At 37.2% G+C, this 18622-nt stretch overlaps 1 protein-coding gene across 2 annotated transcripts in view; it reads right to left on the bottom strand.

Annotated features, from left to right (window-relative positions):
• The window catches only part of SCAPER (S-phase cyclin A associated protein in the ER), a 135630-nt gene that overhangs the window by 113424 nt on the left and 3584 nt on the right, over positions 1–18622 (bottom strand). For both annotated transcript variants that reach the window (XM_085070949.1, XM_085070948.1), the window contains exons 3-6: positions 17978–18095; positions 12051–12121; positions 8189–8386; positions 227–327 (exon numbers count right to left, since the gene is read on the bottom strand). In XM_085070949.1, the coding sequence (XP_084927075.1) occupies positions 227–327; positions 8189–8386; positions 12051–12121; positions 17978–18095 (488 nt within the window). The remainder of the gene's footprint in view (positions 1–226; positions 328–8188; positions 8387–12050; positions 12122–17977; positions 18096–18622) is intronic.

The raw sequence follows: 18622 nt of genomic DNA on the forward strand, positions 1-18622 counted from the left end.
TTTATTTCAAATGCCAGTGTGGAACCAAGCACAAAACCAACCATTTAAAAGGAAAGAATTGGGGTAGGACTGGAAATAGTTCTCAGTGCCAATGCACATGAAATGTCCTCACACTCATTTTGTCCAAAAGGAAAAGTGGTTCTATTTGCTGAATCTCAGCTACAAAATGAAGTTTCCTGTGAACTTTACTCTCTCTGCAGATTAAAAAAAATATAAATCTAATTACCTGCTTTGAGCATCAGCTTTTTCTAGCTTCTCCTGTAGCTGTATCCAATCAATCAATGCTTTGAAGTCCCTTACATAGTTATCAAGCATCATCAGGACTTCCTGAAAAGCAACCATTACATCAATCTTTCTATTTAAAAAACAATCCCCTACTCCAATAAAGGAACTGAAAAGAAAGCAGGAAATTTAGTACTCTGTAGCTTTCTCATTAAAAATAAACCCAAGAAAACCCCTGAAAACAAGAAGGCCCAGATAATAAAGATTTTTATGTGAACAATCATTAAAACATTTATCCTAAAAATAAAGGTGCACATTCTCCAAGATCTGTGTGAGCGTCAATGTGTAAGGTCAAGATGGTAACATCTGCAAGAAAATTATTCTTAACACGCATAAGGATACCTGTTTCTTTATTTAAACTTTTGTTTGGTCAGAGTTATCTTTTAAAATATGCTGGACATACATCATCAAGTAGGCAAAACTGTAAAAAACCTAATAGGCCTGTGCAAGACTAAAAATGTCAGAATTAATCTGTTTGCGAAGTCAAAGTATACAAAACTACACAAGGCAACAGCATCAGATCCTGTAATAAAATGAATTGTAATGACAAGTAATTAAATTTATCACAAAGTAAGGAAAAAGTAAGTTTATGTGGGTGACTGGAGATTTATACAGAATACCCAAAATATTGATGAAGTAGTTTGAATCTGGAACTACATGTTGGTCTCTAACAAATGAAATGAACTGTTACAAAAGGACATATAAATTAAATTCACACTGCTTCAGGAAGAAAATCATAGACAAACTGGTAGTGGCTGAAGAGCTTGTTTCTGATAAAAATGTCCTTAACTTTGAGAAATTATTGACTGTGCCTACTGATTTCCAGTTGGCACAAACGTATGGGTGTAATACCCAGAGTAAGGTCAGACTACATCCAGAAGCAATGAAAAATTCCAAGCTAAGCTGCCTTTACCCAGATAATGGTACCATTTTTTCACTGCAAAGCAGAGCAAAACACAATATAATGGAATTTTTAGTTGTGTTCCCTGAGCAAACTATACTTATCTACTGCCAATGGTATGGAAAGAAGCAATTCTTTATCATACAGGAAGGCAGGAAATCACTTGTATTCCACCTATAAACTCAAAAATCATTGACCGAATGTGACAAAACACACACAGACATAAGGCACCTCCTCAGCAAAGCTGATTATCACCCACAAAGCACATTAATGCCTTTCTAAGGGAGAGAGTTTGAGCTCATGTCAGTCAGAAAGATCAGCTTTCAGAACTACTCTTTCCTAGACAAGAAAAATGTGTCCTGTGCTCTGACATGACAACGCGCTGAAAATAATGAAAATCCACAAATGAAGCTTGAAGTCTATGAAACTTACATGAGCTTCACATGCAGAATGAAAAGTACAGACATAATTTTATGATTTAAGGAAAAACACTAATGAAAAGATTTTGCTGTTTTACAAGATTTTTACCATGTCAAAGACATTCCTGCTGGTAATAAGATAAATTTTCTGCTCAAAGCAAATAAGTATTACTTAGAAATTTTGGGAACAATTACAAATGAGAAGATATTGGTTCTTAACTATATAACTACAAATTTTAGCAGTAGAACCTTTGACACCAAAACCAGTGAAAACACTCTCCTATAGTCCAGGTAATTAATGCACATTTTTGTAACATCATGTCCTATATATCTTTACTTTAAATTTTTCTTTTAAAACAAAAAGGACCTTTAATGCAAGCACAATGCTTTTCCATATAATATCATATGGATTAATATTCATGTTGTTTAACCCTAATTTTGACATTCAGCTTCAGTTTTGACATAAGTATCCTTTTAACTACTCTCTATGGCACATACAGAGCATATGCTGATTGTTATAAGGGAAAAGTCACCAGAAAGTCAGACAACAGGGAAATCAAACAGAATGCCAATGCTGATGCAAAAGTTGCTCTTTGTTTTGAAATGTTCCCCAAAAAAGCTAACAGAAATCTTTCTTATGAAGCAGTTGGTTTACAGCACCAAAATAATTCTTAAGTAAAGTCTGCTACAAGAAATGAACAAGTCAAGTGTTTTAGCCAGTTCTTTTTTCAGTTTCACTAATAAAATTTCAGCTTTCTAATCCAATTCATGTCCATTTAGGTTAGCCCATACTAAGCTGTGCTGACTGTTACTAACAATGAGAGCATAGAAAGCAAAATTTAATTCTGAATCATTTACTTTTGAAGTCTGCCACTGACATATTGCTCACCAAAAAAAAAAAAAAAATTAATGCGAATATGAGTTCTATTTCTGAAGCTAGCTGGCACAGGGAAAAACGCAATAAATGGCTTAACCTATTTTAAGGAATGTTTAGCTCCACATTATCAGAACTGATCAGAGCAGACCCACGCAGCTGTAACCCGAGCCATGTTTTATGAACAAGGGAATACAAACAAGACAAGCAGCTGGAGCGGCCCCATACTCACTGATGCACATCTTTCTCCCTAAAGCTAGGAGGGCCATTTTGTCAAGCAGGATGGAGCAGAACAAAAGTGGCTCTGAAAGCACCGTTGCAGGCATGCAGATAACTCCATATAGATGTCCAGCTAAAATTACCAATTAGTTCCCCAATTGGCTGCAACGGCTTCGATTGGTTTGTAATGGACTCTGGGGCCGGCGGGCAGAGCAGGCCGGCCGGCGCCATCCCTTTGTGCTCTGACACTCAATCCCGGCGGCGCTCCGCAGTGCCGCTCAGCTCCGCCAGCAGCAATACCGCGCTGCTCAACCTCGGCACGGCCAGCCACTCGAGAAGGTGCTGACAAAAAGGAACCTTTATGGGCCACGCTGCGGCTGCACTGCAGTCGGAACCATTGGAAAGCTCCTTATTTCTCAAGGTCATAACCATCCCATGCGATTTTTAAAGAGGCAGGTGGAACTGAGTAAGAAAGCAATGCTGCTAAAAAACAACCCTTCGAGGAAAATCAGTGATGTGAAACTCAAACCAGCCACAGTAACTCCTGTTACCTTCTCCTCACTGTTCTCATCAATTCTGATCAACAGATCTGCATGTCTCTGTTTTTTGCTTTTCCTTCTTTTCTCCAGCTATCACTCATTACTCTGGTTTCCCATGTATTTACATGAAAGGTGTACTTCTAGTCTCTTGAACTGGGTGATCATATGAACTACTTTGTGTAATCAACAGGGACTTCTAAGAGAAGCTACGCCAGAACAATCCTCAGTCAGGTATTGGGTCCTAGATAGGCCCATTATAATCCTTCAAAACAAAGTGCACTTTGGAAATCCCTTAACAACCTCAAAATGTCATTTTCTCCATTTTTTCTCCAATTCTCCAACAAGAAAGAGGAAAACAGGGAAGTATGGAAGACTGTAGCGTTTTAAAATTACTACAACCCAAAGAGGACCACATGGATCAGAGAAATGAACTCAGTCACCACATCTGCACCTTAGGTTATTCTCCAACTTAGAAATATGGGTTTTATTTTACAAACTATGCCTACTTTATATTGTTTCCTTATCTGTACTGAATATTTTATTTTATGTATTTACCAAAAGAAACTCGATTTTTTTTGTACTGGAGAATGCTTTTAGCACACTAAGCAAGTTCCTTCGTTCCTTTTTTAACTCTATGCTTTCAAGGTTAACTGGGTGTTTCAGTAATTTGACACAAAAATTGCTTCAAAAAATTCCTTGTAGCCTTTCCATACAGCTGAATTACAGTTAAAGCCAGCTCTGGAGTTGGTTCAACCAACGTAATTGTCAAAGAAGTTCTTACAGCTTTGGGAGAGGATGAAAGGAAGCAGCTTCTCTAGCCAAAGGACTCTCCTTATATCAACTTCAGTACATGGCAAAAAATCTTTTAAGAAAGCACATGGTCTCCTAAATCCAAGTGTTAAATGCACCATATCTGGCCTCAGCTGTTCCTCATTGCTTCACCTACAACATGGCAGCCACAATCCACTGTCTGACAAGATGTGCTCCAAAGGAGCATAACCATTACCAAAGGACATTTTCTCCATAACAATCAATGCAATGACACATGCAGGGACTTAATCTCACAAAATTTAAACATACCTACACATATATATATACATATGCAAAGGATGGAGAAGCAGGAACAAGGATACCCAGACTGCCAACTAAAAGACATGCTGGCTTTTCAGAATAGATCATCATTCTGAAAGACCTCATCCCTTTTTATCTGTAAGACTAAATGTTTGATCATGAACCCATTTTCCTGTCCTTCTCTGTTGACTCATCTGTGGAAGATGACAACAACGAAAAAGTAAATGTCCAAAAAGAGGCAGTAGGAATGCTCACAGAGATTTTCACTGGGCATGGACTACCACAACACAGCCACAGGTTATTTATTTAGGAATATATAAACATACTCCTGGTAAGTATCTCCAAATTCAGAACTAGAAGGTGTGTTTTTGTGAGTGAGTGCTAAGTGGCAGCTTTGCATGCTTCTGGCATACTCCAGCTGCAGAACTGGCTGTCCTAAAAGCCAACAAGGCATCAGCTGCATAAGCAGGGGTCCCAGTCTGCATGGAGAGTGAAATCAGTACAGTTTGCATACCCAGGCCCAAAAGCAGCCCTCAGAGAGGCTCCTCTCTGCTTCTGGGAGGCCTCAATCAGCTCCAACTCTCTCACAGCCATCCCCTGACTGAGTGGCCTTAGCTGAAGTTGATTCAGTTGGCTCTTTCACAGAGGAATATTGTGCAACATGTCTAAACTTTGAAGTGAAAGGCTTTACCCACCACCTAAGGGTACCTTGTGCTGTCTACAACAGAACAGCAGAACTTCACCGCTGAATTTTCCATTTTGTAAGAGGGAATAAGAATCTCTAGCAAAATTTAACTGTTTTCACTCTATCAGGCTGATTTAAGGATGTATGTGTAAGTTTTAGAAACAAGAGAAAATCTACCCTGGCCAAAACCTTCCAGATATACACCAATAACTAATGTTAGGTGAAAAGACAAGAGATTGTACTTAGCTTTAAATAATGCTAAACAACAATGTAAAAATAATTTAGAAAGAAATTTTTTCATAATAAAATTCAGCTTTTTTGAAAGTAAAAGAACAGCTGAAGCTGTTAATTTGTCTTCAGAGAAAAAACCCACAAACACTAAATTAGAAGTCGTTTGATATTCTTCTATACTTGCTGTATCATTAGTTGCTGGATCCAGTTGCTCAAACTCTATCAATAAAGGATTTACATAAGTGTGCAGTGTTTCTTTTTATATATACATGCACACACACATATATAAATACAAACTCAGCTGCTGAGACACCTGGAAACACCATAGAAGAATAGCTGCTGAAGACATCTGCTGCATTAACCAAAACTGACTACAGAATCTGCCTTCATCCATCTGCAGATCTTTTGGTCTTTATTCCTTTTAGCATACAGGAAGAGATTTAAAGGCATTACCACTTCTGCTCTGTCTACACTTGCCACCCAAACCTAGAAAATAGCAGATTTAATAGTCATATAAACATTAGACACACAGAAACCTAGCTAATATGGAGAATATCCATACAATTTCGATTTTCAAATGTTGAAGGTTACAGCCAAATCTACTAGGATATATCTAATCTTTTATCACTATTGCACAAACTGATTTATGTACAGTAATAAGATGCTTAAACTTGAGAACTCTTCATTTATTTCAGAAATAACTCAACCATGTTCATTACACCTTTATATACAGAGCATCCAAGCCATATCTATATATCTACATACATGATTTGAGAGTTCTCAATTCCAAATCAATAGCAGAATACCAACTTCAGCAGAGCCCAAAGCTGAGAGAAAATATACACAAGCACTGATCCTCTTACACACATTGCCACTGTTTGGATCCTCACCACAACCCTTCCGTCTGCAGTTTCAACCACAAAGAGCCACCAGAGTCCTTTCCCATTGGGGAGCATCAAACATCTTCAGTGACAACGCAATCGATAAAACTACCGGAGAGCAAAAGGCACAAAATACAAAAAAACCCAACTAACACTTTTATACCAGGTTAATTGGAAGGTTTAAAATGCTAGAAGTTGTCATATTTGATTTTTACATGGGTCTTCTTATAAGACACCCTCTATACAACTAGAATGTTTAAATAGAACAGCACATGCCCATTTGACCAAGATGAAGTTTAAAACGTCAAAACTAAGGAAGTTTTTGATAACATGAATTTATCTTAATTGAAAGGGTTTTTCAAAGTACCACTTAAAAAAGATGAAGGAAAGGTTAGTAGTGGGACCATTTCAGTTTCTTATTTAATATTATTTCCCACCTATGTCCAGCAGTCAAAATGGCAGAAACTGGACTGTGTCTGTCAAAACCACCGTAAAATAATAACAAACAATAGAATTTACAGAAGAGAAACATTATTAGTATAAATACTTTGCAAGAATAAACAGTTTTACACTTCATATCTTAATTAACAGAAATGATAGTAATTTATCAAAAGAATAATCATCATTTCACAATGACCTGTAAAAGAAAATCCCACAGAAAAAAGACCACAGCACAAACACATATTCCAACTGCTCAGGTAAAGCACACTTTTGTGCTGAGAAAAAAGATAATTTAAAAGGTAAGAGTAACACGAACATTACGTAAGTTTCACAACACTCGACACAGGACTGCCCTGTTTGCTCATTTTTGGGTTTTTTCACCTCTGTTTTGCAAACAAGTAACCTGATCCACACAGATACATACACCATTGTCAAGAGTCTGCTAAAATGACGACTTTTCACTCGGGCTACATAGTATCCCCATCCAAAAGCAGATCGAGTAGCCCGATTAAAATGTTGAACGATATCTAACCCCCAAAATATGTGATAATGATACAAATACGCTTCTGTTCTTTCAGTCACAAAAGTTTAAAATGCTAATTTAATTACAATGCAAGGCTGGCTGACTTTCTTAAACCAAAAAATTCTACAGAGAAGTTTCCTGAGCAGGAAGACAGTTTGGTAACAAAATGTTTAACTGTGTTAGACCAACCAGGACTTTGGAAGCCTCTGAGCTACTGTTCAGTTCTCAAACCTGCTTTCAATGAAATGTATTTGTATGCTAATCTCAAAGGCAATTTGGCCATGTCTGATTACAGCAGAGAATGAGATGCATAGGATAAGAAAAAAGTTTACTTAAATTGATGTATGTATTTTTTTACAGTGATTAGATAATCATTTCCAGAATGTGTTGAGTTTTCAGCCATGTTTAATATGAAAACAAAGTCATATCCTTAACATATCTTTTATAATGTATTCTGACTTCTCTTAATGCTTGCGATAAATTCCATTTCCAAAGCATGAGTGATTTTTATTAAATGACAAGGATATTTCTACAGATCTACTAGAAAATCACAATAAAATGTAAACCAGATGCACAAACTATTACAAACCTAGGTTATTTGAAACTGGGAAGTGTCTTACAGTGACATCCCAACCAGACATTGCTTACACTCGACCACCAATCACCTTCTTAACAAAGGGAGAATGAGAAGAGTGATAACTCACTGCAGAAAGGGAGCAGTGGGTAATTAAGCCACTTAGCAGGAAGCAAATGAATGTGAAAAAGGCTGAACTGCAACACTGCCATCTACAGTAAAGGACGTTACTGGGAAAAATAAATCAATCAGCATTTAGTCAGAAAAGTAACAAAATCAGAACTCAATAAACAAAATCTGATTTCAGCAAAAACCTGAATCTAATAATATCATGTACAACACAGGTTTTATACACTTCAAAAATTAGTCCCTGCTCAAGATGAAAACATTTTCTTAAATATGAATACATATGACCTCAGCTTTCCTATTTAAAAGCCTACATAAAACACAAACGAAAAAGTAACATGTTTCCGAAGCTCTAATTCCTCATTTACCTTTCTGCAAAATATAAAAAAAGCCAGATGGGCAAAGAACAGCTGGAGCCTTACCTTGCATTCCACCACACTCTGATCTGATTCACATGTGACATAGATTTCATCAACTGCCCGCCGGAGATTATCAAAGAGAAATGCCCAGTAGCGAGCCCGCAGATCCACCTTCCGAGGCTGCCTGGTTTTGGTTGGGCTTTTGTCAAAGTTTTTATCTCCAGCTGCTGCTGCTGTTAATTTACAGTCTAAGGTAGTGTTCTGAAAACAGAGAAAGTACAAGGGAAAAGGAGAACAACAAACAGAAGTATGGTAAGGAGTTGGGCTTCTGTGCAACACACATTTTTTCAACATATTGAAACACAAACAAGAACTTCTTCACTGAAGACTACATCATCCTACAGACCTGAGTTTTTTAAAACACCCTTTCTTAATTATAGGCAGTTCTTATGTTCAACTAGATTCTGTTTCTTTGACATTTATAATATTTGCATTCCACGACACTACGAGATACTCTGCCTCTTAGCACACTGTAAAGTTGCATTTTGTAATTACATATCCTGTATTACTTACTCTGACAGGTGTGTATATCCAGACAAAAACAGCATTTTACTAATAAACATTCCAACAATATTCCACTACAGGGAAATTCTATTACCAAGCCATTACATATGACATTATTGTTTTTAAACCCTCATACTAATACGTGTCAATGCCAGTGAAATGCTGATGTGGATCACCATAAAACACAAACTTAACTGATCCAGTACAGCTTTGCTGCACAGATGCAGGGACAGCCATCATGCTAAATGTGATGGATGCACAGGACATTCCAAATGATTCTGAAGCACACCTATTTGGCTACAAATATCAAATCACCACTTGGTCTCATGACATTGCCCTTATTAGACCTGAAATTCTCTCCCACAAAAGAAAACACAGTAAAATCCTGCTACCATGCCGGACTTCCATAAGCTTGTGCATTCCATAGCCAGTGGACAAGCACCCCAGTAAACCCAAAGTGACATCCAACTGTGTGCTACTTTGTTATGGACGTATTAGCTACGTGTTAAAGTAGCCTGGTTTGGGTTGGCTTTTTTCATTAATGTATTTATTTTAATAGCACCTTTAATGTGGATTTCATGCTCTGGTCTACTGTGGCATGTATCTCCAGAATATCAATTCTTTCTGGAGTGTTCTTGTAGAAATTAATGCAAAATTCTAAATGCTCTACTTCAGTGATGAATAAAAACAATCAAAACAAACATCACACATTACACAGTGTTTATAATTAGAACATCAAATCACTAACTAGAAATAGTGTAATTTTCAAAATAATTGGCTGGGATTCAAGCCTTTTTGTCCTGTACCACTCATCATTAAACAAATTCCACTTTGCAGTTAGGGAGGGAGACACAGTGCTGTCAGAATAGTTAAGGTCTCACCTGTATTTGTGGTGAGATGCTAATTTTTCTGTAAGAAGCAGAAGAATGGGCACCTGATTTACTACAATCACACCAACATCTCTGCTACCCTTACATATATCTCCAAGTGCTCCAAGTGTACTCCAGATGAACCCCAGCTAATGTATGCATGAGAGCCATGCTCAGAAAGATGCATGGCATAAACAACCAACGAACGGCAATTTCAGAAGGGTTTCATATTTTTTCTTCTGTGACATAAGTCACCTCTTAACAAACTGCTGGAAGAAAAGATGCTCCTTAGCTGAGACCTTGTATAAAAACATTCAAAGCAAAGCTTATATACTGGCTAATATACAGCTCCTTGAAACTACAGTTTATAACTACACAAGTGTAACTACAGAATCATAAATAGCTACATTAAAATAACAGTACTACCTGTTGCTCCCTGTATTTATAAAATGTGATGTCAGGAAAGTAATCAGGTTTACAGTCATTCAAATAATATTGTTGATATAAAGGATCAGTTGTTTTGGAATGGCAAATATGCATAATTTCCACTATTTGGAAGACACATTTTCAAACCTATCTTTAAAAGACAGTGTCATGGAATATGTTTTGATATTTAGCAATAAGTGTTATCCATCCACTGTATTTGGCATACATTTATCTTCTCTCTTATATGTCAGCCGTATTTTAATGAGGAAAACACAATGTGAAGGCTCTGTAAGTTGTAGCAGTTCCACTACTATCCTGCAAGCAGATTTTCAGGGTCTCAGTAAAACCTAAGCAACATTTACAGCTACCCATGTTCCAGCAGAACACCTTTGAAAGGATGGAACCCTGTAAGCTACCTGATTTCCTGTAAACACTATCACACAAGTAGGTAAGCATTCAGTTGGTGGTTTGTTATCAGAAACAATATTTTGACTTGCAGTGACAGTTCAAATCTTCAGCTGCAGAAGATGCAAAGCTTATGTGCCTTTGAAGTTACGAACCATGAGAATACCCATTCTTACACCCCAAGTAACCCAGTGTACATGATGAAAGTGATGTTAAAACTGAATCTCTCTTGGTGTTAATTTATTTTTTTACCTGCTAATAGTTGCAGTAACTTGCCTTGGATTTGTGGAAAGTATGCAGTGTATATTTATATTATTGGGATGCCAAAATTTATTGAATGTATATTTGCCAGCATCCTACTGAAACGAAGATGAGGTTGATAAGATGATATGAAACAGCTCTTGTAAGTTTATTTTCTTGAGATTAGTGGCCCATTTACATGTAAAGGAAAATTAAAAGTGAAAGCTCAACAAAACTAAGCCAAAAAAGCCACCGATTACAGCAGTATCCAGTGTCTGAAAAGCAGCAGAAACAAAGGTGCTGAATGCCAGATTGAGATGCCAAGATGCACAGACACTTAGCAGTCCACTGCAAACCTTAATTGAACCCACCAGGAATGCACTGGCCTTTAGCACAGCAATCCCACACAGAGCCACTGAGTAGCAACCAAGCATTCTTCTGAAAACTCAGTATTCACATAATCCCCAAGTTAGACAGAATCCAAACCGTGCAGCACATTGCTCTCACAGCCTGAATATTCTGAGGGCAAACCCTTACAGGGAGCCCCAGCTACACCACTAACACTCCACCCTCACAGAACAAGAGAACCAGGATACAGTGTTTGCAACATATCAGTGTCTGAAGAGAGAACACAAAGTTAATGGCTGCGGAACTAAACTGGGAAAATAACATGCCTATGTTTTAAAGATGCAAATATATCTCTGTGGAAGCAGAACATTCTTTCTTTTTACAAAAAATAGTATCTTACAAATGTTTTATTACCAAATTCTGACAGATTGCCTCAAAATACTAAATGGCTAAAGCTGTACTAATGGTTAAACCCATAAATCAAAGGAAAACAGCGGGTAAAAATATTAAACGTGAGGAAAGATTGAGGTACAACTTTATTAATGTGATAAAGATTGTCATTAGCAGACAAAATACCCTGAACAAAAATAGGAGTGGTTTCTTCTTTATAATTCTCATTCAGACTTGCTTTCCAGTTATGACTCTTGGAAATTTTACTCTCCTGGACTTTTTTCCAAAATATGATATACTGACTTGAGTCACAAACACAAGTGGTCAAAGAATTTCCTTAAATTAGAAACTGGGGAGAAAGGCAGCCCTTGTATAAGCAGCATGCTTATAGGAAGAATATCCTGTATCATTTTATTGAACAGCACTTTCCTTAAAATAACTTTAATGTCAGTAAGTCATGTGTGCAGAGCCTGGGAAGTGCCAGAAGGAAAGGCTGAGGAAGATAACCTAAATTCTGGCAATTTTAACTTCTGAATACTTGACTTTGAAACTCATATGCTGTAAAAATACAATGTATGCACAGTTTTAGAGAAGTATTAATAAGCCATTAATATATCAGTGATCTCACATAAAAACATTGTTATGTCATCAATTTTATGCCACAATAAAAAATGAGCAGATACCTGTTTTGCAGTCTTGTGTGTTCCTTGAGTCACTCTTTTTGTTTTTCCACCAGATTGCCATTTCGATTTTCCTGTGGGAGAAGCAACTGTTTTAATCAACAATAATGATTTTAATTAAATAGAGCACTCTAAAATGAACATATCTCATCTTGCAATGTACTGAGAGGGGCACAATTTCTGAGTTAAGAGGTTTGGCAAATTTTATATTCTAAATATATATTTCACCGTTCAGAATGTGGATAACGCCAGCAAACACTGAAAACCAAAAAAAAAATTACAAGAAAGGCAAGACATACAGACTTCATTAAACAAAGGTATCCCAGCTTTAAGTTGTCAGTGCCTCTAAAAATCATATTATTACAATCTACATGTCAAATATGATACTGGTTTTCTATATAAATTTTAAGAAGTCTGCTTTTGAATGACTGCTCAATCAGCTATTCTAGAATTAAAACAAGAAATATATTTGTTAGGAAAACCAAATGTAATGATTTCATTTTTCTGGAACTGCTCTGCCAAGAAAGATGGGGAAAACCAGAACTTAGGTTAGGATTTAGTTCATCAACATTCAGGGAGCTAAAGGAAGGGAGAAAAAACACTCACAGAACACAAGTCAGTATCCTTAACACCTGAAATCCCTTCTCAAACGTACCTGTCTTCCTCCACTGCTTATACAAAGTGACTTTAGCAACTATGCTTCCAAAATCAGTTTAAATTCCCCCGGTCAGAAAGGGTGATTCCAGGTCTCAGTGCTGTAGTGGTGGCAATTAACTGACTTGTTATCTTTGCACAGAAAAATCTATGTTAGCCTAGACCAACCTGATCTGTTTGCACTTAATCTTTGAGATTTGCTATGGGGTAATATAAAAAAATTTATTCCTCCAAGTATTTATCTTGCACAACATGAAAATCATAGGATCCAATTACCAAAAATGTAAACAAGTTAAGACTAAATAGTAACTATAGAAAGAGTTTTCTCTAGCACAGATTACATCCAAATAGCAGTTTCAAGATTATTTAGCTGGATGAAGCCGAGCAAATCAATGAATATAGTCCTCCCTAGACCATGAAGATCATTCTTGAATTTCAGAATTGTCCAGCTGAGTTTTTAACAGTTGTGAGGCCAAATTCCCTAATGCAGCCCAGCTGCTTTACATTGCTCTGGTTATGTAAAGCAGCTGCAAACCTGTCTTAATCAAGCAGTTGTACAGCTGGTTTGCACAGCTGGTTTGTATCACTGGCTATTCCAGGCAATAAGGCTTTTAATTTAAAACAAATTAAAAATTATTTGCTTGATAATTCATTTTTAAAATGCTACATTAGCCAAAAAACCAGGTATAAACTAATATATTGAACTCAATTTAGCAGCATTCAGGAAAAAAAAAAACATTCAGCTACTGCATATATAAAACATTCCTAGTCACCAAAAAGCTTTAACTGGGGAATAGTTCCATGGCAGACTTCTGATAACTGAAGTATTTCAATCACCAAAGTCTCTCTTCTGATGTGATTTACATTCTGCAAAGGCAAAGTTCTGAAGGCAGTGGCATACAGGACATGCACGGTGAAAAGATTTGCAAGAAATATGGGGACATTAAAATTAAAAAGGGGAAGATGAACACAAGGTTGCAGACTCTTTAGACTCTATAAAATCCAGAATAACAATCCATCATCTAAGATCTGTGAAATATCTAAACAAGTCCCTTCTAAAGACAAAAGCAAGTTTCCAGGCACTTCCTATATGGGGCAGACATTTAGATGCAAATAGCAGGTTTAGCAAACTTAATATAGCGTGGGGCAAGGACTAACTCTTCCTTAAAGTGTATAGGCCAGAAAATTTTGCATTTCAACAGCAACCACATTTTTAAGCTTTCTTATTCTTTTTCTTACAATAATGGCTCTGGTTATTAGAAGGCATCATCCTTTCTGCTTTTGTTCTTCTATACTCCCAAGCAGTGACAGCACTGTTCAATGGGTGTTTGTATATTCAGGGATGACTGGTGTGTAACTGGTGTGTAACTACACCACACTGGCATTACCAGGAGATGCACAGACCTCAGTGACACGTGAAGGGCATCCCCGGCTACCAGTTTACTGAATTGTATGGAGAGAACAACAGTGACCCAAAAAGATCACCTCCTTTAGCTATTAAGTTGCCCATGTGAAATATATAAAGCATCAAAGTTTTGCAGCATTGGAGGAGCTACAGTCATATTTTACACTGGAAGTCCATTCCCTCCCTGTCTGAAGGAAGCACACAGGGTTTATGATTTGTGAAGACTTCCTGTCCAAAAAGCTGAGATGCCACTATCTGCCAAAAAACCCCACTGATAACCTATTTTCAAAAGCTATCTTTTACCTAACAATCTCAACAACAATCCTGCTCATCTCTCTCTTTTGGATAGTTTTACTGGTATGGGAAATGTGGGAATCGCCTTTAAATTTAGTAGTTAATTGCAGCCTTCATTTCAGTCCTAGCTATGGCTAGATATCAACTGCACGTGTTGTTTCAGTCTTTGACACTGTTCATCATCACACCCTTAGCAGGAATGGTAATTTTCAACTAAGGAAGCATACTGAAGTTTCTAATCTGCTTACAAGTTTGTAGAGCAGCAGTAGATGCTATTTTTCTAATAAGCATTCTAATAAGCATCATTTAAGGATCTGGAGAAATTACTGCCTTCAAGCACGGATATAACTAAAATTCTCCATGTTTTTCCACCTCCAGATTAAATTACAACAATATGTTTTGCACAAAATTACTTTTATAAATCACTGCCACTGTCTCATCCAGAATATAATGGGCCTGTATTCACCTAACAGCAGCAGCCTGGTTTCCCAGTGAAATTCAAGGTTTGAAACTTATGAACCTTAAAGAATCCCCTTCCTTTCACACTACATTCTGCCAGTTCCATTCAGATCCAGTGCTGCAAGAGCTCACACAGAATGTTTGCAGTCAGGATTCCACACTTCCTCACATGGCCAAAGAGAGCCAAAGTTCATGACTTTGATCACATCTCACAAAACCTATTTACTGCAGCAGGCTGTTGCTAAGACAGTGAAATAAGCTGCAGGCTCCCCAAGGTGTGCAAGGTACCTTTCAACCAATAAAACTATGTTTCCCTACCCTGAAATGCTTAATCTGCAAATGAATTCTACATGGCAAGAGCCAAGGTGATTTTAAGCAAATAGGAAATAAGAAGGGAACAGTCACAAATACAAGATTTTCCAATTTTTCTACATATTTCAAAGTTCCACAGGTATCTTACCTTCTATTAAAATTTAAACATCAAGCCTCTGCAATTTTTTAACTGTTGCTAATATCATACCTAATATTTTGTAATAAAATTTGTGCAGAGCTGCTTATCTGCATTCAGTGCCTCAAATTTCATTCCAGGCATGTGAAATAATTACAAAGGAAAAAATTCTGAACTCCTCCCTTGGAAGGATCACAGCTTTCCAAGGTGGGCAAAGCAACAAGACTGCAATTGGTGACTGGTGGCCCTAGGTTTGGAATGCAAATTCTGCTCTGGAGACAGAATACCAGACTAGTGAATTTCTCTGCTTTAAGACACCAAGTTGACAACAGTGTTGATTAGTTTATCCAACAGAATCTGCTGTGTACTACTGAACTCTGTGAATGAGTATTTTAATTTCAGTGGTTGAAAAGTGTTAACAGTCAGTCTCTCTTCTAGACCATTACCACCATGGCTGGGATTTTGTCATGTCATTGATCTATGTTCATAATTAGAATTTCAGATCTGACATAACTGGGGTGCACACTGCTCCAAAACACACAACAGACGTATCACCTGATATCCCAGAAATCTCTTTACTTTTTAAGGAAATATTGCTTACTGGCAGGAACTATATATTTACAGCATGGAAGCAGAAGGTTTTGATTGCTCTTTTACCCATGTATGCTATATAAAATGCACAAATCTTTCAGAGCAAGAGTTAAATAGGAAGAAGAATACAAACAATTTTTAAAGGAAATAGCAAGAAGATACAAATAGAAAAATGAATTCAGGATTTTAATTAATCAACCCTATATAACACTACCCCTAGTAATAAAAAATGCTTGTACCTTCACTGTGTCTGAGAAAAAAACCACATCTCATTATGAATAACAGAATATAACTTAAAATTATAAATCACGCATTTGTGCTGCCAAATCAATACCTCTGAACATTATGAGCAGAAGAAACTGCCCAAAGACAAAATTCTGCTTTGTACAAAGAGTGGCAGGATTGACTCAGGCACCTTGAACCTTTGGCCCAATTTACACAACCCTTGAACGAGCTAGAAATGTCCTAATTCATAATGTTGCTGTATCATCCTTTGGGGACACAGCACATATGGAAAGATCAGCATGAAATGAACCAGAGCTCAGTGACACCAACATCAACACCCCCCATGCCAGGCAAGGGTCAAGAGATAAAGGATCTGGCTCTGCCAGGCTTTCACTAACCACAAGTTCCTTTTCACAGGGAAATTTTCCATCAGGCAACAATCATCAGATCCTTTGCATTGTGCAAAAAGGTCAGCCTATAATTTAATTTTAAGAAATTTTAACAAGAAAGCACCACCGAAAAAGTTTAAAAATTACAATGGGGCTAATATGACCAAAAGAAGGAAATGAATACAGCTACTTGGATTTTAATTACTGTACAAAACTACAGTTTTAAGAAAGCTAAAAATTCACTTTTGTATTCATTTATCATGGTTTAGCAGAAATTATTAGAGCAAACATTCATGTACGACTCAAAGCCATTTTTAGGGAAAAAGTCTTAAAATTTCTAAAATAATATTACAAGCAAGGTAGTATTAAAAAATAGCAGACTCTTTAAACAGAAAATTAATCAACCCACACGCTCAAAAATGCTGCTAGAAATACACTGCATGTTCCTTTACCATACACTCATTCATATTACTACCTTCCCCAGAAGTGTAATTTGGAATCTGGAAATAGTTTGGGCCTCAATTCTATTCTGTTTAAAGACAGTTTAAACTTTGCATCAGACACAGGGTTAATTAAAGTTGCAACTTAAAACATAACATTTCTTAGAAATATCTTTTCCACTGGCAGAATCACAGAACAGCTGAGGTTGGAAGGAACCTCTGAAGATCATTTAGTTCAACCTCCAGGCTGCCCAGGACGATTTGAGCATCTCCAAGGAACATTATGCCCAGAGTTTTTCTAGGCAACAGGTTCCCATGTTCAACCACCTTCACAGCATAAAAAAATTTACTTTCAGACACTCAAAAGCTGCAGCACCTGGACAGGGGCATGCAAGCTAGAAAAATAGTTGAGATGAAGTCCTCAAAAACAGCATTCAGACATCTGGAACAGCTTCAGTAGGATAAAAATAAAAGTCAATTCCTGGCTCCTTAAGTCATCAAACCACAAGAGAGTATTACAACAGTAACAAAACTGTTCTGAGGACTTGCATTATGGAAAGCTGTCCCCACATATCCTTTCCTTAGAGATTCTTCGCTGGCATTTACCAAAGCTGAAGTGATCCCAAAAGAAACTTCCAAACTTCTTTGTTTCAGAATACAGAGAGCAATTTGTTAGATTGCTCTAAGTCATCCCTACAATTCTGAGTTCCCAAGTTACAAGAGATCACTTTAGGACAATATTATTGTGTTATACAACTATCTTGATAATATTACCAGAAGAAAACAGTCTTAGATGTTACTTGCAGACAAATCAAAACAGATTTTAATCTGTCACTGAAAGGTTTTGTAAAGTGATCTGCCAACTCCAAGTCACATTTTGGAACAAAAACTTCTAAATTATACCATGTATGCTAACCTTTTATAATAGAGAAATTCTGTGTAAGAAAAATGTTTCCAGATGAGCAACTCCAGTTGGCAGAGGAATGGAAGTGCAAAGACCTGGTGGAAGACTGTTAACCACATACCCTCATCCTCCTTGCTCTCCAGTGGAACACTCCATGCAATCAGGTTCCTTGCTGTCCGTCCCTCTTCTGCCACTATTTTCCTAACTTTGTCATGGCTGTTAGAGCGTTGGAAAGAAGCCTGAAATGAAGAAATACATGGATGGGCAAACAAGAAAGAGAAATCATTGCCTTGATATGCTCATTTCATCCAATATGTGGTTACACCATCCAAAGTGGGATGCACAGGTGCTGAACTTTCCTCAAATATCTGAAACAGGTGTATGCATCTGTTTTCATCCCTATTTTTCTCCATATAAGCAGATTGATTCATTACATGTCATGGGAGTTACTACTCAGCCCTCAATTTGGGTATGTCTAGACCACATCACTTTCATTTAATTGCTTGTCAATGCTGCTGGAGCATCTCAGCAGACTTCACAAATGTTTTAATTACTTAGTGCCAATTAGAACTAATTATACAAGTTACAGGCTGCACAAGGCCAAAATACATGTGTTAGCTGACTGGTGAGAGCCTGGAGAAAGGCACGAGATTTATGGGAACCATCTGAAGCAAGTACAAAACCCTACCTCTCTCACTGGGAAGACAAGAACTTAGAAAGTATTTCCTGGCAACTGTGATGGGCTGTTACTACAAAGCTGCAACTA

The sequence above is a fragment of the Lichenostomus cassidix genome, chromosome 10 (genome assembly GCF_008360975.1).
Source record: "Lichenostomus cassidix isolate B80296 chromosome 10, HeHo_3.0, whole genome shotgun sequence".
NCBI lineage: Eukaryota > Metazoa > Chordata > Aves > Passeriformes > Meliphagidae > Lichenostomus > Lichenostomus cassidix.